The 13,695-nt window shown below is 37.2% G+C and overlaps 1 protein-coding gene across 1 annotated transcript in view; it reads right to left on the bottom strand.

The window, feature by feature from the left end:
- The window catches only part of CFAP47 (cilia and flagella associated protein 47), a 545,441-nt gene that overhangs the window by 206,016 nt on the left and 325,730 nt on the right, over positions 1-13,695 (bottom strand). Inside the window, exon 46 of the mRNA XM_045994745.1 lies at positions 919-1,140. Within this exon, the coding sequence (XP_045850701.1) occupies positions 919-1,140 (222 nt within the window). The remainder of the gene's footprint in view (positions 1-918; positions 1,141-13,695) is intronic.

Raw genomic sequence — 13,695 nt, 5'->3', positions numbered from 1 at the left:
AATATCAGAAGGGTGATGTTGATAAATCTGAATTACATATTAATTCTTGGTACTTCTAATAAAATTATATATTGTATTTTAAATTACATTTCATGCTTTCAGAGTCATAGTTGTTAAGAACAACTACCAACAATGTGAATATGTAGCATAAGTGTAACTATGTATGCTTTCATTGTCATACAGGAGCACGTCCTAATAGGTTGACCCATGGGTTATTTAATATTTAAAGAAATATTTGTTTGACTTATTAATTACTGTGAGAATTATAAAATGGTCTTAGAATTACACATTCTACTCCTAATTATGGGCAATCTATCTGGTAGATTGCTCAGATAGCAAAGTTTATACATCTCATCAGAACAAATTTTTGTGCTTTGAGCAGACTTTTCTTATATCTTTAATAATTAAAGAAACAAAACCAATTTCTAGTCTAGAATATTCAACATTCCTTACAAATTTATTAACTTTTTCTATGCTGTAGTGTCACTTTGAGAGCCAAGCTACAGCCAGCCATTGTTCTTAGTGCCCATGAACCCATCTTAATTGTGAATATCGCAACTGAATTTGAAGCAGAGATTGGAAAGATCATAAGGGAGAGATCATAAGGGAAAGATCATAAGGGAAAGGAATTTCCTTTTGAGTGGGAATGTGATGATAACTTAAAGAAGTTGGAGTTACTTTTTGAAGGAAAGAGATCCAACAGAAGGGATTAGTGAGGTACATAACATGGTTAACATTTATATTGAAGAATAAGCTCTGTCCTCAATGCGGAGAAACAAATGGCAGCAGATAAAACAATTAGAAATTGTAATAGTTCAAGATGAGAGGTTTGGGGGACTTTAATTGAGACAGTGGTAATGGGAATGGAGAAAAGTACCAAAAAACAAATTAAGTATAAGTACCACTTATACCACTTACGACTGGAATATGCTGGGTAAGGGCTTCAAATGCTGGTGTTTCAAATTCAAACCTGGCCTCTGGACGTTCTTCATTTACCACACCTTCAATGCAATACAGTCGCACATCATACCGTGATGTCAGCAAAATTTTACAAGGGTAGCGTCCAGGACTGAGAGGAACAAATCGTAAAGGAACTAGAACAGACCCATCTGCAACTATTAAAAAGAAAATTTTAAATAGCTTAGTCATTTTTGGTGGCATAAATGCTAAAATTCATTTTGGAGTAAAGCAATGTTTAATACTATTGTATTTAATTATATTTTATAATCTAGAAGAGAATAGCTTATCCTGAAGTAACACATTACCCCTAAATCACCAGGGCAAAACCATCAAGTTTATTTATCAATGACAGAATATATCTTGTGCATATGTTGTAGGAAGGTCTACTCCATAAAGTCACTCAGGGACCCATGTTGTGAATGATACCACTATCTTACAGGTGTACCATTAGGGACACCTCTCTTCCTTTCTTGACAGGTCAAGGGAAGAAAAGTGGGTAGAAGCTTGCTCAAGGGCTTTTCAGTGTTCAACATAAAAGTAATACACATTACAGATGACACTTGAACAACACAGATTTGAACCACACAGGTCCACTTATATGTGGACTTTTTTTCAATGAACATAGTATAGTATTAGAAATGCATTATCTTGGGGGCGCCTGGCTGGCTCAGTGGGTTAAAGCCTCTGCCTTCGGCTCAGGTCATGATCCCAGGGTCCTGGGATGGAGCCCCGCATCGGGCTCTCTGCTCCGCGGAGAGCCTGCTTCCTCCTCTCTCTCTGCCTGCCTCTCTGCCTAGTTGTGATTTCTCTCTGTCAAATAAATAAAATATTAAAAAAAAAAAAGAAATGCATTATCTCTTCCTTAGGATTTTCTTAATATTTTCTTTCCTCTAGCTTACTTTATTGTAAGAATACAGTATACAAAAGAGTATACAATACAGTATACAAAACAGTATATGAAACATTGTAAGAATACAGCATACAAGCTATGTGTTAGTCAACTGTTAATGCTATTGATACGGCTTCTGGTCAACAGTAGGCTATTAGTAGTTAAGTTTTGGGGGAGTCAAAAGTTAAATAGGGATTTTTGACTATACAAGGGGTAGGTGCTCCTAACACCGGTAATGTCCAAGTGCCAAGTGTACATTAAATTGGCCAGAACCAACCACATGTCTCGATCTAACTGAATGGGGGCTGAGAATGAGACAGATATACGGAATATTTGGTAAGTATTATTGTTTGCTCCATTTCTATGACTTAGGGGTACTCTGTCCTCTGGTAATCAAAATAATTTGCAGCTTGAGCAACAGATGGAAATCATTTTTCCATAGTTAATAACCAAGGGAAGCAGTTAGAGGTATGCCCAATTAATACTTCTCCTATCACCTTGTTATACCATTTACCTTAAGTCAACAGCTAATATCAATTCTTACAGTAGGCAGACTATCTATGTTGGCCTTTTCCTTCTAAGCAACACTAATTTTTTTCTTTGAAGGTCACCATTTCTTATTGTCCATGAAATGAGAAAACCGTTGTAAAAATCTCTCAACGCTAAAATTGGATGTAGTATAAGAGTCTCAAGTCTCAAGCAAATTTCATTGATAATGGCAAAGTATTTAAGTAATAGATAAAAAACAAATGGCAAGAAAATGTTCAAAGCCTAATTCTATATGAAGAAGTTCTATGAAACCAAGAAAACAAGCCCATCAACCAATGGACCAGACAAGTATTATGACATTAATTAGCTATAATTTTAATTCACTCTCATTTAGCACCTCAAATGTTATAAATAGCAAACATATTTTCAAATACACAAGAGTATGTCAAGAAAACCAGTCACATCTGCAAGAATATTAATTGCCTTAAACCATTTTAAAATCAAATTGAGGATTTGTATTTGTGTTACCTGTTAGGTGTCATATACTATAAAACATATTAATTACATATTAGATAGAATGTTGCATATTGTATATTGTTATATGTCATATTTTATATTCTATATAATGTTAGTATTATATATTGTATATTAAAAAACACTGACAGTGCATCACGTTTGAAATCCATTACATCTTACCAAAGTTCAAGATTATCAGCTGGTCTTAAAGAGAAAATAAAGGCTATCAGAATGTTGTTATTTTTATTCTATCTTATTCAAGTACAGATTTTCATTGACTGTTTTCATTCTGAGAGAATTATTTGAGTTGTGGCAATATTATTAAAACAAACCAGGTCAGATAATCAGATGTGGGATCGAGTCCCGCATCGGGCTCTCTGCTCACCAGGGAGCCTGCTTCCCTCTCTCTCTCTCTGCCTGCCTCTCTATCTACTTGTGATCTCTCTCTGTCAAATAAAATAAATAAAAATCTTAAAAAAAAAAGATAATCATTTGATCAAAATTGTTCGTTTATTAACAGAAATAAAGAAACCTCATTGTTCTCTTTCACAAACAGACTGAAATGAAAATATTTAGATTAAGTAATTTAAATAAAATTAAACTGCTTAGAACAGGAAACTTAAGCAACTCAACAGTAATTATTATTCTCATCAAAGATAAAGAATAACTAGCCATTTAATAGTAAACAATAACTGGAATGTACAAGTCCCGGTATAAAACTTCTATCAGAAGCTTTATGTTACACACTATTTCCCTTTCCCTAAAAATATCCACTTCCTAATGATACTGAGTCTGAAAGTGAAAGCCAAGGACATTATTAAGTGTACATTTTCCAACCCATGAAATGTTCATGAGTAAAGACCCCAAGGAATGTACGGTGCCAGTCTCTCTCCTTTATCAGTCCCAAAAGGAATCCATCATAACAGTGAATTCAGAAAAGTGATGGCTTTATTTCTGAAGATATATTGATAAAACAATACTTATTTATTTTCTTAAACATCTGAAGTAATGTAATTGATTCATGCCAGAAACATAAGTAGGATAATCCATGCTTCTGGATTAAGGCACTCATCAGCCAGGATCCGCATTCCCTTAGATGTAAAATAGCAGAAGTAGAAATGATTTTGATTTCTTTAAATTTGGGAATTTTACTGGCCACATTATGCCATCAAACTATCATTCTCTTTTAGGGACATGTTTTCTCAAAGTCCTTTCCAATTCTGCCACCAGAGCAGATGCCATCCATACCCTGCTAGATCCCCTGGGCATTTAAATTCTTCTTGCAGGCAAATGGCTTTATAGAAAACTGCCTTTCTCTCTGAGGGCTTTCTCCTGGCATAGGAAGGTACTCAGCCCTCTTATGGATCAGGCCAGAAGTGATAGTTCATTGCCTGCATTTGCAGTCCTCAACAAATAATGTATGAAATTGGTAGAAAAATAACCCAGGGTCTTTGACCATTGGTAGGAATAACTCTGAGATGAATTCTATGTGAACTCCTAGAGATCCCCAGTGCAACTGAGCCTAAATTATTAACAGTGGCAACTGCTCATCAACACTACCTGAATTGGCTTTTCCTTGCTGTCTCTCACTCTCTCACACTCCTACTGATGTTTCCTGTGAAACACCTCTCAAACTACTTGCTCTCAAGACCCGGTTTCAGGGTTTGCTGCTGGGGATCCCCCAACCAAATACACACCCTTAGGCCCAGAAGAGAGAGCTTCCTATCCAGGGCCTCATGCTTTCTAGGGCCTTTGTGTCTCCTCTGTCATTGTCTCTCTGCCCATACAAGGAGTACATGGGCTCACTGGGGCAGGCCTACAGGGAACCAGCCCCATCCAAGTTTCCAGTTCATGTGATGCCATGATTCACAATCCAAACTGTTGGATCCGATTTTCAGGGCTTGCACAGGACTCTTCACTTTGACAGTCCTCTTATCAGAACACTCCTGGAATTGAAGCCTAAGATGCGGCTATCAAGGGGAATATGTAGACCAAAATTAATTACGTGGGCTGAGGCATCCACAAATTTGTACATGAGACCCCTTATGGTACATGCTGTTGAAGGTGAAGGAAGGGAGAGAACGGAGTGGGCACCTGGCCAGAGCCTGGCTATTCTGTGCTATCATATTCTTATGCAAAACTCTAAGGTGGCCAAAAATTCTAAATTCAAACGTGGTCTTATAGGTTGGTTTTTATTTGTCAAGGTGGAATAACAGAATATAGTCTATTTAAAAATTTGTTAGTTTGATTTACTACTTAAAAAATTTAGACATTTGGTATATAGGCTTGCATTTGTAATTTTGACATGGTATCACGTATGTTCTGAACAAACTGGACCCATCCTTTTCATCCCCTACTCTACTTAGATGGAGCTCACCTGGTGCCTTGCCTTGACAGATGATCCTGGTAACTGTGGCAGTTCCCAGGGTTCTGTGATTAAAGATAACCAAATGTATCTAGATTTACCAGATTACAGGTACTGAAGGAAATAAAGGAAATAACAGACAGACTCTCTCTAGTGAAAGAATACATAATTTTATGTTAACATTAGCTACTAGGAGTCCGTGTGATCTATAGTTTTTGAAATAACCCATAAAAATATACTGCACTCAGATCCTAGAAAGGTCATGGTTGGCAGAATAAGTCAATACTGCTCTTTTGGTCAGCTATTACTGCAAAAAGAAACTACCTCAAAACTTAGTGGTTTAAAGAAACAACCATCTATTTGCTCATGGTTCTGGGGTCTGACCTCATTTGGGAAAGCTTGCCTACTTAATGTGGTATTAGCTGGGCTCACTCATGATTTGGGACCTCAACTAGGAATTCTGGCCAAGAGCTCTCTAATCTATGAGATGAACCAAATATGTTACATACAGTATGTGAAAATTACTAGCTGCAAAAGAAGACCCTAATGTATAAATGGTTATCATATATCTGCTACTTTCACCCTTAGTAAACCACTGGCCAAAGCAAGTCACAGGCCAAGACCAGGGTCAACAAGGAAGGAGAGACTACATAAATACATGTGTACAGGCAGACGTGATCCATTTAAGCTCTACTGAAACAATCTACCGTGTCTTAACTGCAAAGAGACATGTATAAAACTGATAAGGTGAGAGAGTTAAAAATCCCATTTTCTAGTTTTAGCTCTCTTTCCTATATGGTGTGACCTTGGGCAAACAATTTAAAGAGCCTTTTTGTTTAAGCACATAAATTCTTAATCTGGTTAAATTAATAATAAGATTTAATCAGTGGCTTTTAAACTTTTTTTTTTTGGCTGGGGGGGGTTACTGTGTCTGAAAAATACCTATGACAGAATCTCAATATATAAATATAAAGCAAAGTAACCTAGAGTTGATCTGGTTGAAGTTAAGATGAGAAACTAGAAGGCTCCACTCATTTCCACAGCCCCCCTATAGACAAACAAAAGAACTTTAAAAGACTGTCAGGGCTCTACAGAATGTAATTTGATTAACTCACCTCTATTAGGTTTCTTTCTGCCTTACTATTTCATAATTAGATGAAAGTACAGCAGAAATTTGGAAGAGACTGAGTAATACAGTAAAATGGTTATTATCTTCTATACTTATTTAGGTATATTATTAGCAAGCATATCTTAACTCAGAAAATGAAGTACCTAGAGAATTACTATATTTACAATACAAACTAATTTATATAAATGAATTTAAAATAAATATTTATTTGTTATAAATTAATGCATGAGTAATTACATTTTCAGAGAAATTTTTGGCCTATTTGCTAATCCGACTTCCATCTACTACCGGAAAGTTTCAGCACACATTTTTTTTTTCTATTCTACAAATAAAAAGATCAAATCACATGCTAGTTGGAATTTTACCCATTTTAGTTACTTTATTGTGTTCTTATTCTCACATGAGCATCTGCCTTCACAAATACTCAGATAAAGTCAGTGATAGATTCACTGTGTGCTAATGATTACTCATTACTGGCCTTCTTCATTTCATACCAAAAACGGATTCCCAGACCTGTACCCCTGGGGGTTAATAATACATTATATGTCAATTAATTAATTAAAATTTTAAAAATACCAAAAACGCCAAAATACCAAAAGTATGCTGTACACTTCACATAAACAAGAGAAGGATTCAGCAATTACAAATATTAGATCTGTTTGATTTATTTTGTAAAATGTTTTCTTTTTTTTAAGATTTTATTTCTTTATTTGAAAGAGAGACAGAGACAGAGCATGAGCAGGGGGCAAGAGGCAGAGGGGGAGGGAGAAGTAGACTCCCTGCTCAGTAGAGAGCCCAGGACCTTGAGATCAGGATCTGAGCCAAAGGCAGACATTTAACCTACTGAGCCACTTAGGTGCCCCAAATATTTTCTTTAGCAGAAGTGTAGTTTAGTATCATTCACTCAGGAAAAACTGTTTTTTGAAATGGCTTGCTGCTTAAATTGTTAAATTTATTATACTATCCAATAAAGTAACACCAATTTAAAATGATAAAAATCTATATATTTATGAACAAATTCACTTTTTGAAATATTGGTTAAAATGGATTTTATCACTTCAAAAGAGACTCAACGACTTTTACTTTCCTATCACCAGGAAGATCTCAAATAAATATAACATTTAAGAGTGCAAACAGAGGGATAAAAAGAGAAAAAGGGAAAAGGGAAGAAAGGAAGAAGGAAGGAGGATAATTATAAAGAAGAGAGGGAAGTAGGAATCAAAGAAGGAAAAAGAAAGTTTGGGGGGATGCTAAGACAATGGCATGTGGCCTTTATTTTCCTAACCAATTCTAAATGACTGAGAGCACTGGACTTATTTCCCCATGAAGTTTTTTAAGTATCTGTAACCAGGAAAGACTGGTACGCAATTCCCAGTCAGATTTTGCTGAAAGGCAATACTTGAACATCCTCACAGTTGCCCTAAAGCAGAGGAAGAATTCCAGAGAGAAAGATCAAAGTGTAGTAATAACTAAATTGCAAAAATTGACAATTATTTGCAGCAGAGCTACCGTAGGCTTAACTGGTAGATGAAAGCCTAATCTCATTAATTGTGTTGGTCAAGTCTAGTAGGACTTTACTAAAGTTCCGTCAGCTTGATCTTTCAATTATTTAGAGAAGTATAATAAAATCTCCCACTCTGAGGGTTTGTTCATTTCTTCTTCCATATTTGTCAAATTTTGCCTTACACATTTTGAAATTATGTCGTTAGGTAGAAGTAAGTTTGGGATTTTTCTCTACGTTGGATGATTTTTTAAAAAAGATTTTATTTATTTGACACAGACAAACACTGCAAGAGGGAACACAGGCAGGGGGAGTGGGAGAGGAAGAAGCAGTCCTCCTGCCCAGCAGGGAGCCTGATGGAGGAAGTCCAATGTGGGACTCAATCCCAGGACCTTGGGATCATGACCTGAGCCAAAGGCAGACGCTTAACCACTGAGCCACCCAGGCGCCCACACTGGATGATTTTTTTTAAATTAATGTATTTATTTGCTTTAAAGTCTACTTATTCTAATATATTTATGCCAGCTAATTCTTGATTAGTATATACATTACTAGGTATGTACATTTCTGGATATCTTACCAAGTAATTTTGCCAACAGCATAAAGCTGCACTTCACTTTCTATTCTGAAAATATCAACTTTCACAGTTTTGTCTGTTTCTATTTATCATGATTAATGACATATTTGTGTGGAACATCTCATATGGTACGTTTCTGTACTATATCCTTCCTTCAGTTCTTCTCTATTCTTGCATTCTATTGGACTCATCAAAATTTTCTTTATTTCCTTTTATGCCACTGCTGGATCAGAAATTATGCTGGGGTGCCCAAGTGGCTCAGTTGGTTGACTGTTGGTTAACCAACTCAGCTGGTTAACTGAAGTGCCCAGGTGCCAAAAAGGTGGCTCAGTTGGTTAAGTGTCTGACTTCTTCTCTCAGGTCTTAACCTCCGAGATGTGAGTTCAAGCCCAGTGTTGAGCTCCATGCTGGGTATGAAGCCTACTTAAAAGAAAAATGGGGCACCTAGGTGGTGCAGTCACTTGGGTGTCTGACTCAGTTTAGGCTCAGGTCATGATCTTAGGGTCTCTTAGGGTTGTGGAATTGAGCCATTGGTTAGACTCTGTGTTCAGTGCCGAGTCTGCTTAAAAAAATAACTCTCTCTCCCTGTCTCCCCCCTCAAATAAATAAATAAATCTTAAAAAAAAAAGAAATTATAAATCCAATTTCTATATTTTTTGGTTGTCCCAAGTTTTCAACATTTACACTTTATAAAAAATATGTTAAAATAGTTCAAACTTCTTTCCCCCAATACAAGAACCTTACATGTCTAATGGTAATACCCATCCCCCAATAAAGTTATTATCTAGTAATGGAGTTCACTTTGCTTTTAGAACACTGAATTATTCATTATTACTTCCAAAGTCAATCCTCACTGAGATTTACACATACTTATTGATGATTTTAATAACCACTGTTACTGGATCCTAATTCTTTTTTCTGAATTAAATAGCCTTCATTCCTAAGTAGGTCCTCCATTTGTTCTTTTAGCAAATATCTGTGAGTTTTAAATTGTCTCAACTTCATAGTTGGATTGAAAATATTTTTATTTCATCCTTACTCTTGAGTGATAGTTTACTGGGATTTAAAATTCTAGGCTGACAGTTAATTTGCTTCAGCACTATAATTCCACTGTCTTCTGGCTTCTATTCTTACTGTTGGGAATTCTACCTTTGCTATAATTTTTGTTCCTTTGAAAATCATATCTTTTTGTCTTGTTGCTTTTCAGAATTTCTCCTTTGCCCCTCTATGGTTTCATTATAATCCATTTAAGTGCGAATTTAGGTGTCACTCTCTTATCTTCTAGCATTAAAAGAAGTCATTTCTGCCTTTTCTTTTCTTGCTTACTCCTATAAAAAGGAGAGGGGTCTCTTTCCTAGGCGGTCACTTGTACAGGGTTCACTTTGCCATGATTTCTAAGATCTGCCTGTGGAGGTAACTCAATACATCCCCATGGGCCAATTTCCTGTAGCAGAGAAGCATCGATCTATTAGATGTAGGGAGGATAGGGTCTTACACCCATTGGCAGTTTTCAAATAATCTAGGGAAAATTGACATTTTAGGAAATTGTGTTATTTTCCCATAAAAGGATAAACTCTACTGTCACCAGTAACAGGAACCACAAATCACCTGGACGCTTCCCATCTCTGCTACCACCCCCAGATCTGCATGCTAGATTCTGCACAACCTTGATAGAATGATGTTCCTCCACGTTTTCCCCAGCAGTGGGAGTCATTTTAACTCCAGAGGGTTTGGATTTCCAAGAGGAATGCAGAAAAAGAAGTCTTACTAGAGGGCCCTCTTGGAAAATATTTCACATAGATTCATTTACTCATTAGAAAAAAAGGTTTAAAACACCTACTATGTGCCAGAAGGGGTGCAATGAGGAGGCAGCTTCCTAGTTTTCTGGTAGGTGCAGATAATAAATTTCTGAGGAAAAGACAGATTATGGGACTAGACTGTTTCCTTTTTTATACCTAAATTTTCTTTTAATTACGCATGAGCTGTGGAGGCTATTAAATGTGTTTTTCAATCAGGCCACATCAGCTCAGTAATTACTGGGAATTTCTCATAGGACTTATGCAAATGGGTGGCTGTTATCTTTCCTTTCCATTGCTACTGAATTTTTGAATTTCTGTATGTATTCATGGATCATTTAATGGAAAATTAGAAGAGAGCTTATTATGGAGTTGCAGCTTGCCAATATTGTAACTAGGAAGTAGTCTTTCTTTCTATATAATTTTTTAAGACAAAATTTCCAAAAGAAAAGAACTGAAATAAAATTTCTAATTAACCCCTCCAAGAGGAAGGAAGCAATGGATTACTGATGGTAAATTAACTGTCTTTTGCATTTTTCAATTCTGAATACCATAAACTTTCTCTAATTGTCATGTGTTAAGAATAAAATCTGTTTTAAACAGAGTTGATTTTTAAGTTCTTATAGATTGATTTACTAAGAGTGCAAATTAATTTAAGCTGTTAACAAGCCAATAAACAACACATTTTCTAGGACTTAAACTATGGGAAAAGGCTTATGCAATTTTTGATTAAATGTCTTCCTAAACGTATTATTGCATAGCATATGTTCACTATTGAAGATCTAATAGAAAGAATAAGATGCTGTTTAAAGTTCACATTTGTTTTTGCTTGCAGGCTCTATGTCCATAGACATAAAACAATAAAAGGCAAACTGGGAGACACTGATAGAACTGAAAGTATCTACAACAAAACTATAAGGATAATACTATATACACCGTCTTGGATATTATAATCATGTAGACTTGGTTATAGCAAATTATTTGATTTAAAGTACGTTTTCTTTGATAATATAAGCCACAATCTTGTTTCATGAATGTAAAGTGGGAGGAAGAAAGAACCTGGGGCTGGCAGAACCCCCAGATGTTAGGACAAGACACAGATTAACAACTGAACAGGCTGGAAACTCTGACTCTGGGAGGATAGGTATGGGAAGGGACGCCAGATGAGAAAGGAGGATTAGTCGATCATTTGTGACTGGGATTTTCAAAAATGGAAGTGATGTTATAATCAAGTATGTGGACCAGAGATAAGAAAAACTAGGTCTGATTGATGTCAGAGACCTGTTCTATAGTCAAGAAAGACCCATGATCCTGAGTTCAGAGGCAAGATTCTTGTTTAAGAGAACTTGGGCTGTTTAGTACAGAAGTAGATGGCAGGAAGAGTGAGTGTACCAGTACCTAGGGAGGGAGTCTGCAAACAACTATTTTGGATTTTAAGAAATAGAGTAGAAACTTACACCAGGGTACTAAAACACGAGGGCTAGAAGAAGATGCATCACAAGGATGAGAGCGTAGAAAGAAGGAGCCAGGGTTGCCAGATTCATACTACAGTAGTACTCAATAGAGGGCAGATATGACGGGGGAGACCAACGTACAGCACAGGTGGGAGCCGAGATCCCAGATCTCAGGACCTGAGATGAAGTACGTGAGCAGAGATGGTAGGGGAAAGGGAAAGAAACTGAATAGTCTAGGAAAGCTGCTGACAGTAGAATGAGAATTCCTTAAAATATTAACAGTAAGACAACATTGCTGTATGGGATCCATTTCACCTGCTTCCTGAGATTCCCTTGGTTCTGCCGCCTCCGGCAACCTCACTACTTGTTCCGCCTCCGTGTTCCTCTGCCTGAGGATGACCTGCAACTTCCTTCAGAACTAATGGAGCCAACCCCTTGGCCGCTGCTTGATGGACAAGTAGATCAGTCCCAAGTTCAGAATTTCTGGCTCCTCTTGCCATTGTAGGGCAAGGAACCTGGCATTCTGTGGGGCAGGGAAGGCCACCTCAAAGCCGAGGGCCATTAACTCCCATGGAGTAAAATCTGGCCAATAGGTACAGGAGACAAGAGGTAAACATGAAGACAAAATTATTTCCCTTCCACTTTCACAGTGATTGCTCAGGGATGCTTTTCACATAGTTTTTCTTTCTTTGTGTTTTTTTTTTCTTTAAGATTTTGTTTATTTGAGAGCAAGAGAGACAAAGAGAGAAATTACAAGCAGGGAGGAGAGGGAGAAGTAGACTCCCTGCTGAGCCAGGAGCTAACGTGGGGCTCGGTCCCACAACCCTGGGACCATGATCCGAACTGAAGGCAGATGCCTAGCCAACTGAGCCACCAGGCTCCCCTTCACATAGGTTTTTTTTTTTTTTTTTAACTTTTTATTTATTCTTCACATAATTTTTCAAACTGATACCTGTTGAGCAACCTGTTGCATCTATTCATGGAGGTAAATAGTGGGCACTGAGATAGCAGCTCGAGCATCATTCATTGTTTTGTTTCCCCTTCTTCCCTTCCTTGTTTCTCTTTGCTCTCACTCTCATTGCCCTGAGTTTGCATCTCGCAAGTAAAGCATCAGCATTTAATTCTTGCACCAGTCTTTTCACTGTTTAGGGGACTCAAACTAAGATAATCACTAACCAAAAAATAAAGACTTGATGTGACGTCTTACATGGCCTCCCGAAGGGATTTTGATTTTCTGGGTCTGATTTTCTTCATTTGTAAAATGGAGATGTAAAGTGATGGCATTACACCGCACCGCAATGGATCCCTGACTCTAATATGTGGATTAACTATGACAGTGATTTGGCGGGAAACTTTTTTTTTTAAAATACATTTATTTATTTATTTTAGAGAGAGGAGTGGAAGGACTCAGGGAGAGAGAGTCTTAAGCAGACTCCATGCTGAGCAAAGAGCCTGGAGCAGGGCTCAGTCTCACAACCCTGGGATCACAACCTGAGCTGAAACCAAGAGTTCGATGCTCAACTGACTGCACCACCCAGGCGCCCCACTTCCTATGTGTGTGTGTGTATATATATATATATATATATATATATATTTTTTTTTTTTAAGTAGGCTCCATGGAGCACCGGGTGTGGTGCATAAACAATGAATCTTGGAACATAAAAAAAATAAAATTAAGATGTTAAAATAAATAAAGAAATAAAGAAATAGGGCGCCTGGGTGGCTCAGTGGGTTAAGCCGCTGCCTTTGGCTCAGGTCATGATCTCAGGGTCCTGAGATTGAGTCCCATGTCGGGCTCTTTGCTCAGCGGGAGCCTGCTTCCTTCTCTCTCTCTCTGCCTGCCTCTCTGTCTATTTGTGATCTCGCTCTGTCAAATAAATAAATAAAATCTTTAAAAAAAAAAAAGAAAGAAAGTAGGCTCCATGCCCACTGTGGAGCTCAATACGAGGCTTGAATTCACAACCCTGAGAACAAAACAAGAGCTGAAATCAAGACTCAGGCACTTAACCAACTGAGCCA

The sequence above is a fragment of the Meles meles genome, chromosome X (assembly GCF_922984935.1).
Source record: "Meles meles chromosome X, mMelMel3.1 paternal haplotype, whole genome shotgun sequence".
NCBI classification, from domain to species: Eukaryota; Metazoa; Chordata; class Mammalia; order Carnivora; family Mustelidae; genus Meles; species Meles meles.
Note: the sequence above shows the minus strand (reverse complement) of the source record. Positions and strands in the feature narration are given on the sequence as shown.